The sequence below is a fragment of the Heptranchias perlo genome, chromosome 11 (assembly GCF_035084215.1).
Source record: "Heptranchias perlo isolate sHepPer1 chromosome 11, sHepPer1.hap1, whole genome shotgun sequence".
In the NCBI taxonomy this organism is placed as follows: domain Eukaryota; kingdom Metazoa; phylum Chordata; class Chondrichthyes; order Hexanchiformes; family Hexanchidae; genus Heptranchias; species Heptranchias perlo.
The window spans coordinates 3638263-3652032 of record NC_090335.1 but is presented as its reverse complement, the minus strand read 5'-3'; the positions used below and the strand labels follow the sequence as shown (position 1 = coordinate 3652032).

Here is a 13770-nt window from a genome sequence, read left to right as displayed (position 1 = left end):
AAATGGGAGGATACTGAGAGGTGTAGAGGAACAGAGGGACCTTGGAGTGCATGTCCACAGATCCCTGAAGGTAGCAGGACAGGTGGATAAGGTGGTTAAGAAGGCATACGGGATACTTACCTTTATTAGCCGAGGCATAGAATATAAGAGCAGGGAGGTTATTCTAGAACTGTATAAAACACCAGTTAGGCCACAGCTAGAGTACTGCATACAGTTCTGGTCACTGCATTCCAAGATGTGATTGCATTAGAGAAGGTACAGAGGAGATTTATGAGGGTGTTGCCAGATCTGGAGAATTTTAGTTATGAGGAAAGATTGAATAGGCTGGGGTTCTCTTTGGAACAGAGGAGGCTGAGGGGTGATTTAATTGAGATGTATAAAATTATGAGGGGCCTAGATAGAGTGGATAGGAAGGACCTATTTCCCTTAGCAAAGAGGTTGCCCCTTGTCTGATCCCTCCTATTTCTGAACTATTCTTTACTCTTGTGCTCCTTGTCCCCCCCCCAGTCCTCTGTAGACCTTGTTTCTCCTCTTTAATGTTTTATCCTGGTGCCCAGCCCCCTGGCACATTCGTTTAAACCCTCCCCCACAGCACTGGTTAACCTCCCCGTGAGGACATTGGTTGCAGCTCGGCCATCTTGAACAGATCCCAATGCCCCAGGAATCTAAAACTCTCCCTCCTGCACCATTGCTCCAGCCATGCATTAACCTGTCTTATGCTACTATTCATATACTCACTAGCATAGTGGGAGTAATCCAGAGATTACTATCTTTAAGGTCCTGCTTTTTAACTTCCTCCCATCAAAATATATTCTTCTATTCCTTTCTCCCTCATGTGTTTATCTAGCTTTCCCTTAAATGCATTTATGCTTGTCGCCTCAACTACTCCTTGTGGTAGCGAGTTCCGCGTTCTCACCGCTCTCGGTAAAGAAGTTTCTCCTGAATTTGCTATTGGATTTATTAGTGACTATTTTATATTTATGGCTCCTAGTTCTGGTCTTCCCTGCAAGTGGAAACATCTTCTCTACTTCTACCCTATCAAACCCTTTCATAATTTTAAAGATTTCTATCAGGTCACCCTTCAGTCTTTTTTCTAGAGAAAAGAGCCCCAGCCTGTTCAATCTTTCATGATAGGTATAACCTCTCCGTTCTGGTATCATCCTAGTGAATGACTATTTAATCTGTTGTTTGATGGTATTGGTTGAGGAGGAATGTTGGCCAGCACATTAGCCGAGCATCCTGCTCTTTTAATGGTGCCATGGGATTTTTTTGTGTCCCCACTAGAACGTCTCATTCGAAAGACAATGCAGCACACCCTCAGCACTGCACTGGAATATCAGCTTACTGTGAATGCAAACTCTGCTGGTATTTGGCTCAAAACCCCAACCATATACCCAGAGGCAGAACAGTGTTAACTGAGCCATGTTGACGTACATTTCAAAGGGCGTATAAAGCTGAATGACACATATACCATATATTTGCATAATCAATGTACGTGTAACATAGGAACAGGCCCATTTAGCCCCTTCAACCTGTTCTGCCGTTCAAAGAGATCATAGCCGATCTATGACCTAACCCCATGCCCCTTAATACCTTTGGTTAACAAAAATCTTATCAATCTCAGATTTAAAATTAATAATCGAGTAAGCATCAACTGCCGTTTGTAGAAGAGTGTTTCAAACTTCTATCACCCTTTGCGTATAGAACTGTTTCTTAACTTCGCACCTGAAAGTCCTGGCTCTAATTTTTAGGCTAAACTCCCCAACCAGCGGAAACAATTTCTCTCTATCCACCCGATCAGTTCCCCTTAATGTCTTGAAAACTTCGATCAAATCACCCCTTAACCTTCTAAATTCCAGGGAATACAACCCTAGTTTGTGTAATCTCTCCTTGTAATTTAACCCTTGGAGTCCAGGTATTGTTCTAGTAAATTTATGCTGCACTCCCTCCAAGGCCAATATATCTTTCCTAAGGTGCGGTGCCCAGAACTGAACAGTAGGAGTGGTCTAATTAGGGCTTTGTATAGCCGTAGCATAACTTCTACCCCCTTGTATTCTAGTCCTCCAGATAGAAAGGCCAGCATTCCAATAGCCTTTTTGATTATTTTCTGTACCTGTCCATGACGTTTTAATGATCTATGTACATGGATCCCTAAGTCTCTTTGGATCTCCACTGTTTCGAGCTTTTCGCCATTTAGAAAGTACTCTGATCTATCCTTTTTAGATCCAAAGTGGATGACCTCACGCTTGCCTACATTGAAATCCATTTGCCACAGTTTTGCCCATTAACTTAAATAATATCTGTCTGTAATTTTATGCTTCCATCTACACTGCTTACAATGCTGCCTGTCTTTGTCATTGGCAAACTTGGATATGTGGCTCTCTATCCCGTCATCTAAGTCATTAATAAATACAGTGAATAATTGAGGCCCCAACACAGATCCCTGTGGGACACCACTAGTCACATCCTGCCAATTTGAGTACCTGCCCATTATCCCTACTCTTTGTCTCTTGCCGCTCAGCCAATTTCCTAACCAGGTCAATAATTTGCCCTAGCACTTCTAATATGTTTCATTATATCTGAAACAGTATATACCGAATAGTTACGAACAGATACCTATTTTAACAATTATATAAATGTTCTTGAAAATGTTTGACTGTCAGAATCAACTCCAGAGTAACTGGCAGTGATTAATGTAGATTGCTTAGTCTTTTGAACAATGAATTTCTAATGACCAACTCTATATTGAAATGTATTTTTCCACCACTCTTACTACATAAAATATGACTTTAACCAGAACAAAAAGGTAAAATAATCACTTCTGGACATGGAGGCCAAAGAACCTAAATTTCTGACTGCTTTGTATTAAGGGATTTCTTTTAGTGCTACCTTCGTGGCACTAATCATGCTTTGTGTCAGGATGTTGAATGTTCCTGGTAAAGTATAATGTGGAAGTTCTGATATAGTATATATATTTGTCACAACCACAGCTCATAGGACTCCTTGGTACAATGGTTCGATCAAGATCGAGATCCCCAAGATGGAAGCACAGGTAAGCAAATTTTGCATTTTGAAAATACATTCATTAAGCTGTTTTAAATGCTGTAATCCCATAGAAGGTGAATATAATAGAACTTTGTAAAACCTTTAATTGGTACAGCAGTCCCAATAAGTTAAGATCCAGGTAAATTTGCTGGTGAATTTCTTTATTTCACAAGAATTTTTTTAAATTTACGATCATAGAAAGTTACGTCACAGAAGGAGGCCATTTGGCCCATTGTGTCTGTGCTGGCCGAGAAAGAGTCATCCAGCTTAATCCCACTTTCCAGCACTTGGTCCGTTGCCCTGTAGGTTACTGCACTTCAAGTGCTCATTCAAGTACTTTTTAAATGAGTTGAGGGTTTGTGTCTCTATCACCCTTTCAGGCAGTGAGTTGCAAAAACCCACCACCCTCTGGGTGAAAAAAATTCTCCTTGGCTCCCCTCTAATCCTTCTACCAATTACTTTAAATCTATGCCCCCTGGTCACTGACTCCTCTGCTAAGGGAAATGGGTCCTCCCTATCCACTCTTATCTAGTCCCGTCATAATTTTATACACCTCAATTAAATCTCCCCTCAGCCTCCTCTGTTCCAAAGAAAACAACCCCATCCTATCTAATCTTTGCTCATAGCTAAAAATTCTCCAGCCCTGGCAACATCTTCGTAAATCTCCTCTGTACTCTCTCTAGTGCAGTTGCATCTTTCCTGTAATGTGGTGACCAGAACTGTATGCAGTACTTAAGCTGTGGCCGAACTAGTGTTTTATACTATTCTAGCATAACCTCCCTGCTCTTATATTCTATGCCTCAGCTAATAAAGGAAAGTATGCCTTCTTAAAAACCTTATGTACCTGTCCTGCTACCTTCAGGGATCTGTGGACATGCACTCCAAGGTCCCTCTGTTCCTCTACACTTCTCAGTATCCTCCCATTTATTGTATATTCACTTGCCTGTTTGCCCTCCCCAAATGCATTACCTCACACTCGGGTTGAATTCCATTTGCCACTTTTCTGCCCACCTGACCACTCCATTGATATCTTCCTGCAGTCTATAGCGTTCCTCCTCACTATCAACCACACGGTCAGTTTTTGTATCATCTGCAAACTTCTTGATCGTGCCCCCTACATTCAAGTCCAAATCATTAATATACACCACAGAGCAAGGGACCTAGTACTGAGCCCTGCAGAACCCCACTGGAAACAGCCTTTCAGTCACAAAAATGCCCGTCGATCGTTACCCTTTGCTTCTTGCCACTGAGCCAATTTTGGATCCAACTTGCCACTTTCCCTTGGATCCCATGGGCTTTTACCTTTTTGACCAGTCTGCCATGTGGGACCTTGTCAAAAGCCTTGCTAAAATCCATGTGGACTACATCAAATGCTCTACCCTCATCGACCCTCCTTGTTACCTCCTCAAAAAATTCAGTGAAGTTTGTGAGACACAACCTTCCCTTAACAGTTCCATGCTGACTGAGCTTGATTAACCCTTGCCTTTCTAAATGACGATTTATGCTGTCCCTCAGAATTGTTTCCAATAATTTTCCCACCACCGAGGTTAGACCGACTGGCCTATAATTACTCGGTCTATCCCTTTCTCCCTTTTTAAACAACACATCCCTGTGACAGTTTGACATCAGAGTTGTGTGGAGAGGATTGTTTGTGTTACAGATCACATTGGTGCTCGTATTTGACATGACGCTACTTGGCATTAATTACGAATGAGTAAGTCTTTTCTGAAAGGGAATACTTTTACAGTTTTACTTTGTGCAGCATTATGGAAAAAAATTACATTTTCACAAACATGACTAAGCAGTGTGTGTATTGGAAATTGCAAAAATACAATTATTGGATGATTTGATGAAATGACTAGAGCCGTTGATAAAATATTTTGAGGATGTGTAAAGGAACTTTTTTGTGGTTGTAAATAGCATGTTCTATTTATGCCACAAAGTATACTGTAGTTGCAGAGAGAGGAATTGTGAAGAATACTAGCTGAGTATTTGTACTCCATTCTAATACAATTTGATCACGATCACATTCACTTTTAACCCACAGTAGCTCAGGTGACTCTTCAACAAGCACAACGGTAAACAAACCAGTCCTTGGGAACACTAAGTTAATATAAATTGGACACTTACACTTGCAGGTGACACAAGATTGGTGACATTGTAAGCAGTGTAGATGAAAACATAAAATTACAAAGCGATATTGATAGATTAGGTGAATGGGCAAAACTGTGGCAAATGGAATTCAGTGTAGACAAATGTGAGGTCATCCACTTTGGATCAAAAAAGGATGGAACAGGGTACTTTCTAAATGGTAAAAAGTTAAAAACAGTGGATGTCCAAAGGGACCTGGGGTTCAGGTACATAGATCATTGAAGTGTCATGAACAGGTGCAGAAAATAATCAAGAAGGCTAATGGAATGCTGGCCTTTATATCTAGAGGACTAGAGTACAAGGGGGCAGAAGTTATGCTGCAGCTATACAAAACCCTGGTTAGACCGCACCTGGAGTACTGTGAGCAGTTGTGGGCAGCACACCTTCGAAAGGACATATTGGTTTTGGAGGGAGTGCAGCGTAGGTTTACTAGAATGACACCTGGACTTCAAGGGTTAAGTCACGAGGAGAGATTACACAAATTGGGGTCATAGTCTCTTGAGTTTCGAAGGTTAAGGGGTGATCTGATCGAAGTTTATAAGATATTAAGGGGGGTGGATAGAAAGAAACTATTTCCACTGGTTGGGGATTCTAGGAGTTGGGGGCACAGTCTAAAAATTAGAGCCAGACCTTTCAGGAGCGAGATTAGAAAACATTTCTACACACACAGGGTGGTAGAAGTTTGGAACTCTCTTCCGCAAACGGCAATTGATACTAGCTCAATTGCTAAATTTAAATCTGAGATAGATAGCTTTTTGGCAATCAAAGGTATTAAGGGATATTTGGCCCATATCCCTTAGATCACAGTTAGATCACAGATCGGCCATGATCTTATCAAATGGCGGAGCAGGCACGAGGGGCTGAATGGCCTACTCCTATGTTCCTAGGTGTGTAACATCATCCAGCCTGCAGCACTGTAGAAACTATTCTAATGGGATGTATGGTACTGCAATCTGACCATATTGAAGTAATAGTGCTCACTATGACAGTAGACTTCATACACACATTGTACTCCTACAGATGCTCTCATTCTATTTTTTGTTTTTAATGCGTATTCTGTAACATTTTGCTTACATTGAGCTTTGTGTACTCATGAATATAATTCTCTGGTGTTGAGCTTTTTGGCCTCAAAAATGAGTTACTTCTCTGAATATAAACTTGTCACTATCCTGTAAATTTCAAAATCGTTTTACTACACATTGTGTATTCTAATATGTATACACAAGAGGCCAGAGTCAGAGGGGCGGAGCTTTCAGGGGAGATTGTAGGAATGGAGGAGCTAGGGAGTATGAGGCCATGAAGGGGTTTAAACACGAGGAAGAGAATTTTAAACGAGGCTTTGGGGGACCAGGAGCAGGTCAGCAAGAACACGGGTGATGGGTCAGCGGGACTTGTGTGGGATAACATACAAGCAGCATTGTTTTGGAGGAACTGAAGTTTATGGATGATAGGAGGCCATCAAGTAGCGAATTGGATTAGTTGAATCTGGAGGTGACAAAGGCATGGATGAGGGTTTGAATGGTAGGTGGGCAGAGATGAGTAATGTTACGGAGGTGGAAATAGGCTGTCATTGTGATGCAGTTGGAAGCTTAGCTCAGGGTTGAATAAGAAGCTGAGGTCATGAACAGTCTGGTTCAACTTGAGGCAGTGGTTGGAATGGGTGGGTTGTAATCGGTGGAGGAGTATGGAGTTTGTGGCAGGGCTGGAGACTATGGCTTCAGTCTGGAGCAAATTGTGGCTCATCGAAAGCGAGGTGTTGGGCAAGCAGTCTCACAACATGGTGGTAGTGGAGGTCTTGAGAGAGGTGGTGGAGAGGTAGAGCTGGGTGTTGTCAGCGTACAGGTGGAAGCTGACCCCATGTCTGGATGGTGAACTCAAGGGGCAGCTTATAGAGGTGGAAGAGAAGGGGACCAAGGATAGATCCTTTAGTCATATTTTATGGCTGCTGTTCAATATAACCAAGCAGGAAAATCTCTCTCAAACTGCACCTTGCCATTCTTTCCACTGGTTGGCTGAAATTCTCAGGGCCTTGATGCAAGATCCAGAAAGTTCTCACTTAACATCACCAAGTGTCATTTTAGATCTTTCTCTATAACTGTCCTTTTTATGAAATATGTCAAGACTCTGGAGAAGGGTAAAATAGATAACGGGCCGTTAGCTCTTTAGCAGCTGATGTTGTAGGAGGATTGGTTGTACCACGTGGTATTGATTTCCCCTTTCAGCTGTTTATATTGACATCATCAAGACGAGTTGACATTTGGTTTGATCAAACCTACATAAAACAACATAACCAGAAGCTTACCATCCTTAAGTTGACACTTGGTGCCGGTATATTGGAAGGGTGTGGACGAGGTTGCTATAGACCACTAGAACTCATTATTTGGACCCAGGGAACTTTCCATCTTCTCATTTGTGGCCCATCCCACCATACATTTGTCCCCACTGTGCCTGATTTGTGTTAGAGAATCCCCTCCAGACCGTACATTGTGTCTTGCACAACTATGATAAAAGTTCATAACCTGACTACTTGCACATCTCTGTAATTTAAGTATTGCTGCTTTGCAGTGCCAGGGAACCTTACTGGGCCAGGACAATTTTAGTTTCCCTGGTATTGTGAAAGTGACCTTTGCAATGGCGACTAGTTTCTCATTGCTATGAGAGGCTTGGCTAGCTCTACTTGTTGTCTGACTTTACTGTTACAAGCGAAATCAACAGTACTTAAAATCATAGAAAGGTTACAGCAAGGAAGGAGGCTGTTCGGCCCATCAAGTCTGCGCCAGATCTATGCAAAAGCAATCCAGCGAGTTCCACTCCCCCACCCTATCCCCGTAGCCCTGCAAATGTTTTCCTTATCCAGTTCCCTTTTGAAGGCCATGATTAAATCTGCCTCCGTCACACCCTTGGGCAGTGCATTCCAGATCCTAACCACTCGCTTTGTAAAAAGGTTTTTCCTCATGCCACCTTTGGTTCTTTTGCCAATCACCTTAAATCTATGTCCTCTGGTTCTTGACCCATCTGCCATTGGGAACAGTTTCTCTCTATCTACTTTGTCTGGACCCTTCATGATTTTGAATACCTCTATCAAATCTCCTCTCAACCTTCTTTGCTCCAAGGAGAAACACCCCAGCTTCTCCGATCTATCCATGTAACTAAAGTCCCTCATCCCTGGAATCATTCTAGTAAATCTCTTCTGCCCCCTCTCTAAGACCTTCACATCTTTCCTAAAGTGCGGTGCCCAGAACTGGACACAATACTCCAGTTGTGACCGAACCAGTGTTTTATAAAGTTTCATCATGACTTCCATACTTTTGTATCTATGCCTCTATTTATAAAGCCCAGGATCCCGTATGCTTTTTTAACCGCTTTCTCAACCTACCCTGCCACTTTCAATGATTTGTGCAAGTATACCTCCAGATCTCTCTCTGTTCCTGTACTCCTTTTAGAATTGTGCCCTCTAGTTTATATTGTCTCTCCTTGTTCTTCCTACAGAAATGTATCATTGAGTTTTTCTGCATTAAATTTCATCTACCATGTGTCCGCCCATTCCACCAGCCTGTCTATATCCTCTTGAAGACTATTCCTATCCTCCTCACTGTTTACTACTCTTCCAAGTTTTGTGTCATCTGCAAATTTTGAAGTTGTGCCCTATACACTCAAGTCCAAGTGATATGGATGTACATGATTGGTGGGGTAGGAAACTGCTGCATATTGAGCAAGACGGGAGACTCCAAGCCAGAGCTGCATTGGGCAGCATTGAGAGGCCTAAGAGATTTAAGGACATCAGGGGAACCTGAGTTATCATGGGAACAAAAATGGTGAAGGTCGAGGGGTCAGGCAGAGTCTCATTTTTGCCAATAAAATTCTAGTGTTGGTTGAAATGTCTGCTGGAACACCTGGGGATCCACCTCCATGCCAGTCATGCGAGGCCATGTTTAACCACCGAGCTTCAGTTGGTAAAACTTAGATATGGGTGTCTGGTGTACTTTTGTGTTTCTCAGCGTGAGGGGATGTTATTGCTGAGAATAGAAATGTTTTTGGACCTAATGTCAGCATCAAGCACTTCTAGCTCAGGTTTAACATGATAGGATTCAAGGCTGATGGCTTGTTACTCTGTCCCAACAATGTGTTTGAGGAACATCCCTTGCTAAAGCAGTGTAATGTTACACACACTGGCCATCTGTGAAGATTCTAAGTGGGATTCCTGAATTATGGGCAGTTTATGACTCGCTAAAACGTAGATAGAAACTGCCAGAATTATTATGTTGCTGCAGCTGAGAGGATGAAAATCTGTCCTCCATCTATCAGTGTAGTCTCAATTCAAGCTAGGATTCCATAGGTGACACAGTCATAAAAATGAGAAAATTAATTACTTAATTATGTAGTTGTAAGTATAATTCTTCATTAAATGTCATAACATGTTAAATCGTTAAAAGGGTAGTGGACATCTCTGCTCTGGACTTTGGGATCAGCAGTTTTCTTCACTTAATTTACGCATAATCTTGGCAATGTGCTTGCAGATAGAAAATGGAAATCTTACTACTGGTCAGTGTGTCTCCCCAAAAGGACAGAGCGCATTGGTGGCTGAACAGAGTCTTAGTAATTTTATCTTGAATTATGGATTCTGAGCATTTAGAAATGTATGGGTTAACCAAGGGCAGCCAGCACAGATTTGTTAAAGGCAATTCATGGTTGACTAATTGAGGAGGTTTTGGAAGAAGTGGCTGGTTGGCTAGATAAAGGAATGCAGTAGATGTGGTCTATATGGACCTTCAGAAGGCATTCAATAAGGTGTCTTACAGGAAATTTGTTACAAAAATTCAGGCATACGGGTATAAGGGGAAATTTGGCAGCATAAAGAAGTAGTTGGGTAATGGTCAGGAAACAAAGTCTTGAAGTAATTGGTGTCGCTTGGATTGGGGAAGGGTTCATAGAGTTATACAGCACGGATAGAGGCCCTTCGGCCCATCGTGTCCGCGCCGGCCATCAGCCCTGTCTACTCTAATCCCATATTCCAGCATTTGGTCTGTAGCCTTGTATGCTATGGCATTTCAAGTGCTCATCCAAATGCTTCTTGAATGTTGTGAGGGTTCCTGCCTCCACAACCCTTTCAGGCAGTGAGTTCCAGACTCCAACCACCCTCTGGGTGAAAAAGTTCTTTCTCAAATCCCCTCTCAACGTCCCGCCTTTTACCTTGAATCTATGTCCCCTTGTTATAGAACCCTCAACGAAGGGAAAAAGCTCCTTAGTATCCATCCTATCTGTGCCCCTCATAATTTTGTACACCTCAATCATGTCCCCCCTCAGCCTCCTCTGCTCCAAGGAAAACAAACCCAATCTTCCCAGTCTCTCTTCATAGCTGAAGCGCTCCAGCCCTGGTAACATCCTGGTGAATCTCCTCTGCACCCTCTCCAAAGCGATCACATCCTTCCTGTAGTGTGGCGACCAGAACTGCACACAGTACTCCAGCTGTGGCCTAACCAGTGTTTTATACAGCTCCATCATAACCTCCTTGCTCTTATATTCTATGCCTCGGCTAATAAAGGCAAGTATCCCATATGCCTTCTTTACCACCTTATCTACCTGTTCCGCCGCCTTCAGGGATCTGTGAACTTGCACACCAAGATCCCTCTGACCCTCTGTCTTGCCTAGGGTCCTCCCATTCATTGTGTATTCCCTTGCCTTGTTAGTCCCTCCAAAGTGCATCACCTCGCACTTTTCCGGGTTAAATTCCATTTGCCACTGTTCCGCCCATCTGACCAACCCATCTATATCGTCCTGCAGACTGAGGCTATCCTCCTCGCTATTTACGACCATACCAATTTTTGTATCATCAGCGAACTTACTGATCATACCTTTTACATTCATATCCAAGTCATTAATGTAGACCACAAACAGCAAGGGACCCAGCACCGATCCCTGTGGTACCCCACTGGCCACAGGCTTCCAGTCACAAAAACAACCTTCGACCATCACCCTCTGCCTTCTGCCACTAAGCCAGTTTTGTATCCAAAGTGCCAAGGCACCCTGGATTCCATGGGCTCGTACCTTCTTGACCAGTCTCCTGTAGGGGACTTTATCGCAGGCCTTACTGAAATCCATGTATACCACATCCACTGCGTTACCCTCATCCACACGCCTAGTCACCCCCTCAAAAAATTCAATCAAATTAGTCAGACATGATCTTCCCTTGACAAAGCCATGTTGACTATCCCTGATTAATCCTTGCTTTTCCAAGTGGAGACTAATTTTGTCCTTCAGAATTTTTTCCAATAATTTTCCTACCACTGATGTTAGGCTCACTGGCCTGTAGTTCCCCGGTTTTTCCCTACTCCCCTTCTTGAATAATGGTATTACATTAGCGGTTCTCCAGTCCTCTGGCACATCCCCTGTGGCCAGAGAGGTTCTGAATATATGTGTCAGAGCCCCCGCAATCTCCTCCTTTGCCTCACACAGTAGCCTGGGATACATTTCGTCCGGGCCTGGGGATTTATCCATTTTTAGGCCTGCTAAAACCGCCAATACCTCCTCCCGCTCGATGTTAATATGTTCGAGTATATCACAGTCCCCCTGCCGTATTTCTATGTCTACATCGTCCTTCTCCATAGTGAAAACAGATGCAAAAAATTCATTTAGAACCCCTCCTACATCTGCCGGCTCCACACACAGATTGCCATTTTTGTCCCGAATGGGCCCTATTTTTTCCCTAGTCATCCTCTTACCCTTAATATACTTATAAAACATCTTAGGATTTTCCTTTATTTTGCTCGCCAGTGTTATTTCATGGCCCCTCCTTGATCTCCTAATTTATTTTTTAAGTATCCCCCTGCACTTTTTGTACTCCTCTAGGGCTTCCTCCGTCTTTAGCCTTTTGTATCTGCCAAAAGCCCTCCTTTTTTTCCTAATCCATTCTCGTATATCCCCTGACATCCAAGGTTCCCTGGAGTTCTTGGAACCACCCTTGACCTTTACGGGAACATGTTGCCAATGTATGGTCTCAGTCTCCCTTCTGAAAGACTCCCATTGCTCCGATGCGGATTTTCCTACATGATGTGGAGATGCCGGTGATGGACTGGGGTTGACAATTGTAAACAATTTTACAACACCAAGTTATAGTCCAGCAATTTTATTTTAAATTCACAAGCTTTCGGAGGCTTCCTCCTTCGTCAGGTGAACGATGTGAAAATGAAATCCTCGAAATAAAATCGCATTTATAATTCACAGAACAATGCTTGGTGAGTACAGACAGTTTTTTCAACTGCCCGTTGCCAAGGCAATCAGTGTGCAGACAGACAGGTGTTACCTGCCAGGTCTCAGAATATACAAATCACCAAAAAAAAACAACAAACAAAAAAAAAACAGAGATAGAGAGGTAGAAACATAGAAAAGACAGCAACTGACCCGTTATATTAAAAACAGATAACATTTGTTTGCTGGTGGGGTAACGTGTAGCGTGACATGAACCCAAGATCCCGGTTGAGGCCGTCCTCATGGGTGCGGAACTTGGCTATCAATTTCTGCTCGACGATTTTGCGTTGTCGTGTGTCTCGAAGGCCGCCTTGGAGTACGCTTACCCGAAGGTCGGTGGATGAATGTCCATGACTGCTGAAGTGTTCCCCGACTGGGAGGGAACCCTCCTGTTTGGCGATTGTTGCGCGGTGTCCGTTCATCCGTTGTCGCAGCGTCTGCATGGTCTCGCCAATGTACCATGCTCTGGGGCATCCTGGGGCCCCAGAGCATGGTACATTGGCGAGACCATGCAGACGCTGCGACAACGGATGAACGGACACCGCGCAACAATCGCCAAACAGGAGGGTTCCCTCCCAGTCGGGGAACACTTCAGCAGTCATGGACATTCATCCACCGACCTTTGGGTAAGCATACTCCAAGGCGGCCTTCGAGACACACGACAACGCAAAATCGTCGAGCAGAAATTGATAGCCAAGTTCCGCACCCATGAGGACGGCCTCAACCGGGATCTTGGGTTCATGTCACGCTACACGTTACCCCACCAGCGAACAAATGTTATCTGTTTTTAATATAACGGGTCAGTTGCTGTCTTTTCTATGTTTCTACCTCTCTATCTCTTTTTTTTTGTTTGTTGTTTTTTTTTGGTGATTTGTATATTCTTAGACCTGGCAGGTAACACCTGTCTGTCTGCACACTGATTGCCTTGGCAACGGGCAGTTGAAAAAACTGTCTGTACTCACCAAGCATTGTTCTGTGAATTATAAATGCGATTTCATTTCGAGGATTTCATTTTCACATCGTTCACCTGACGAAGGAGGAAGCCTCCGAAAGCTTGTGAATTTAAAATAAAATTGCTGGACTATAACTTGGTGTTGTAAAATTGTTTACGATTTTCCGACAAGCAGCTGATCCCAGTCCATTTTGGCCAGATCCTGCCTTATCCTATTAAAATCGGCCTTCCCCCAATTTAGAACCTTTATTTCCGGCCCCTCCCTGTCCTTTTCCATGACCACCTTAAATCTCACCAAATTATGGTCACTGTCACCAAAGTGCTCACCGACTAGCACTTCTTCCACTTGGCCGGCCACATTCCCTAGAATTAGGTCC

The 13770-nt window shown here is 43.3% G+C and overlaps 1 protein-coding gene across 2 annotated transcripts in view; it reads left to right on the top strand.

Annotated features, from left to right (window-relative positions):
* LOC137327049 (BCLAF1 and THRAP3 family member 3-like) overlaps positions 1–13770 on the top strand; it is a 53180-nt gene that overhangs the window by 4125 nt on the left and 35285 nt on the right. For both annotated transcript variants that reach the window (XM_067992437.1, XM_067992436.1), the window contains exon 2: positions 2991–3052. In XM_067992437.1, coding sequence (XP_067848538.1) covers positions 3012–3052 — 41 coding nt within the window. In that variant the 5' untranslated portion in view covers positions 2991–3011. The remainder of the gene's footprint in view (positions 1–2990; positions 3053–13770) is intronic.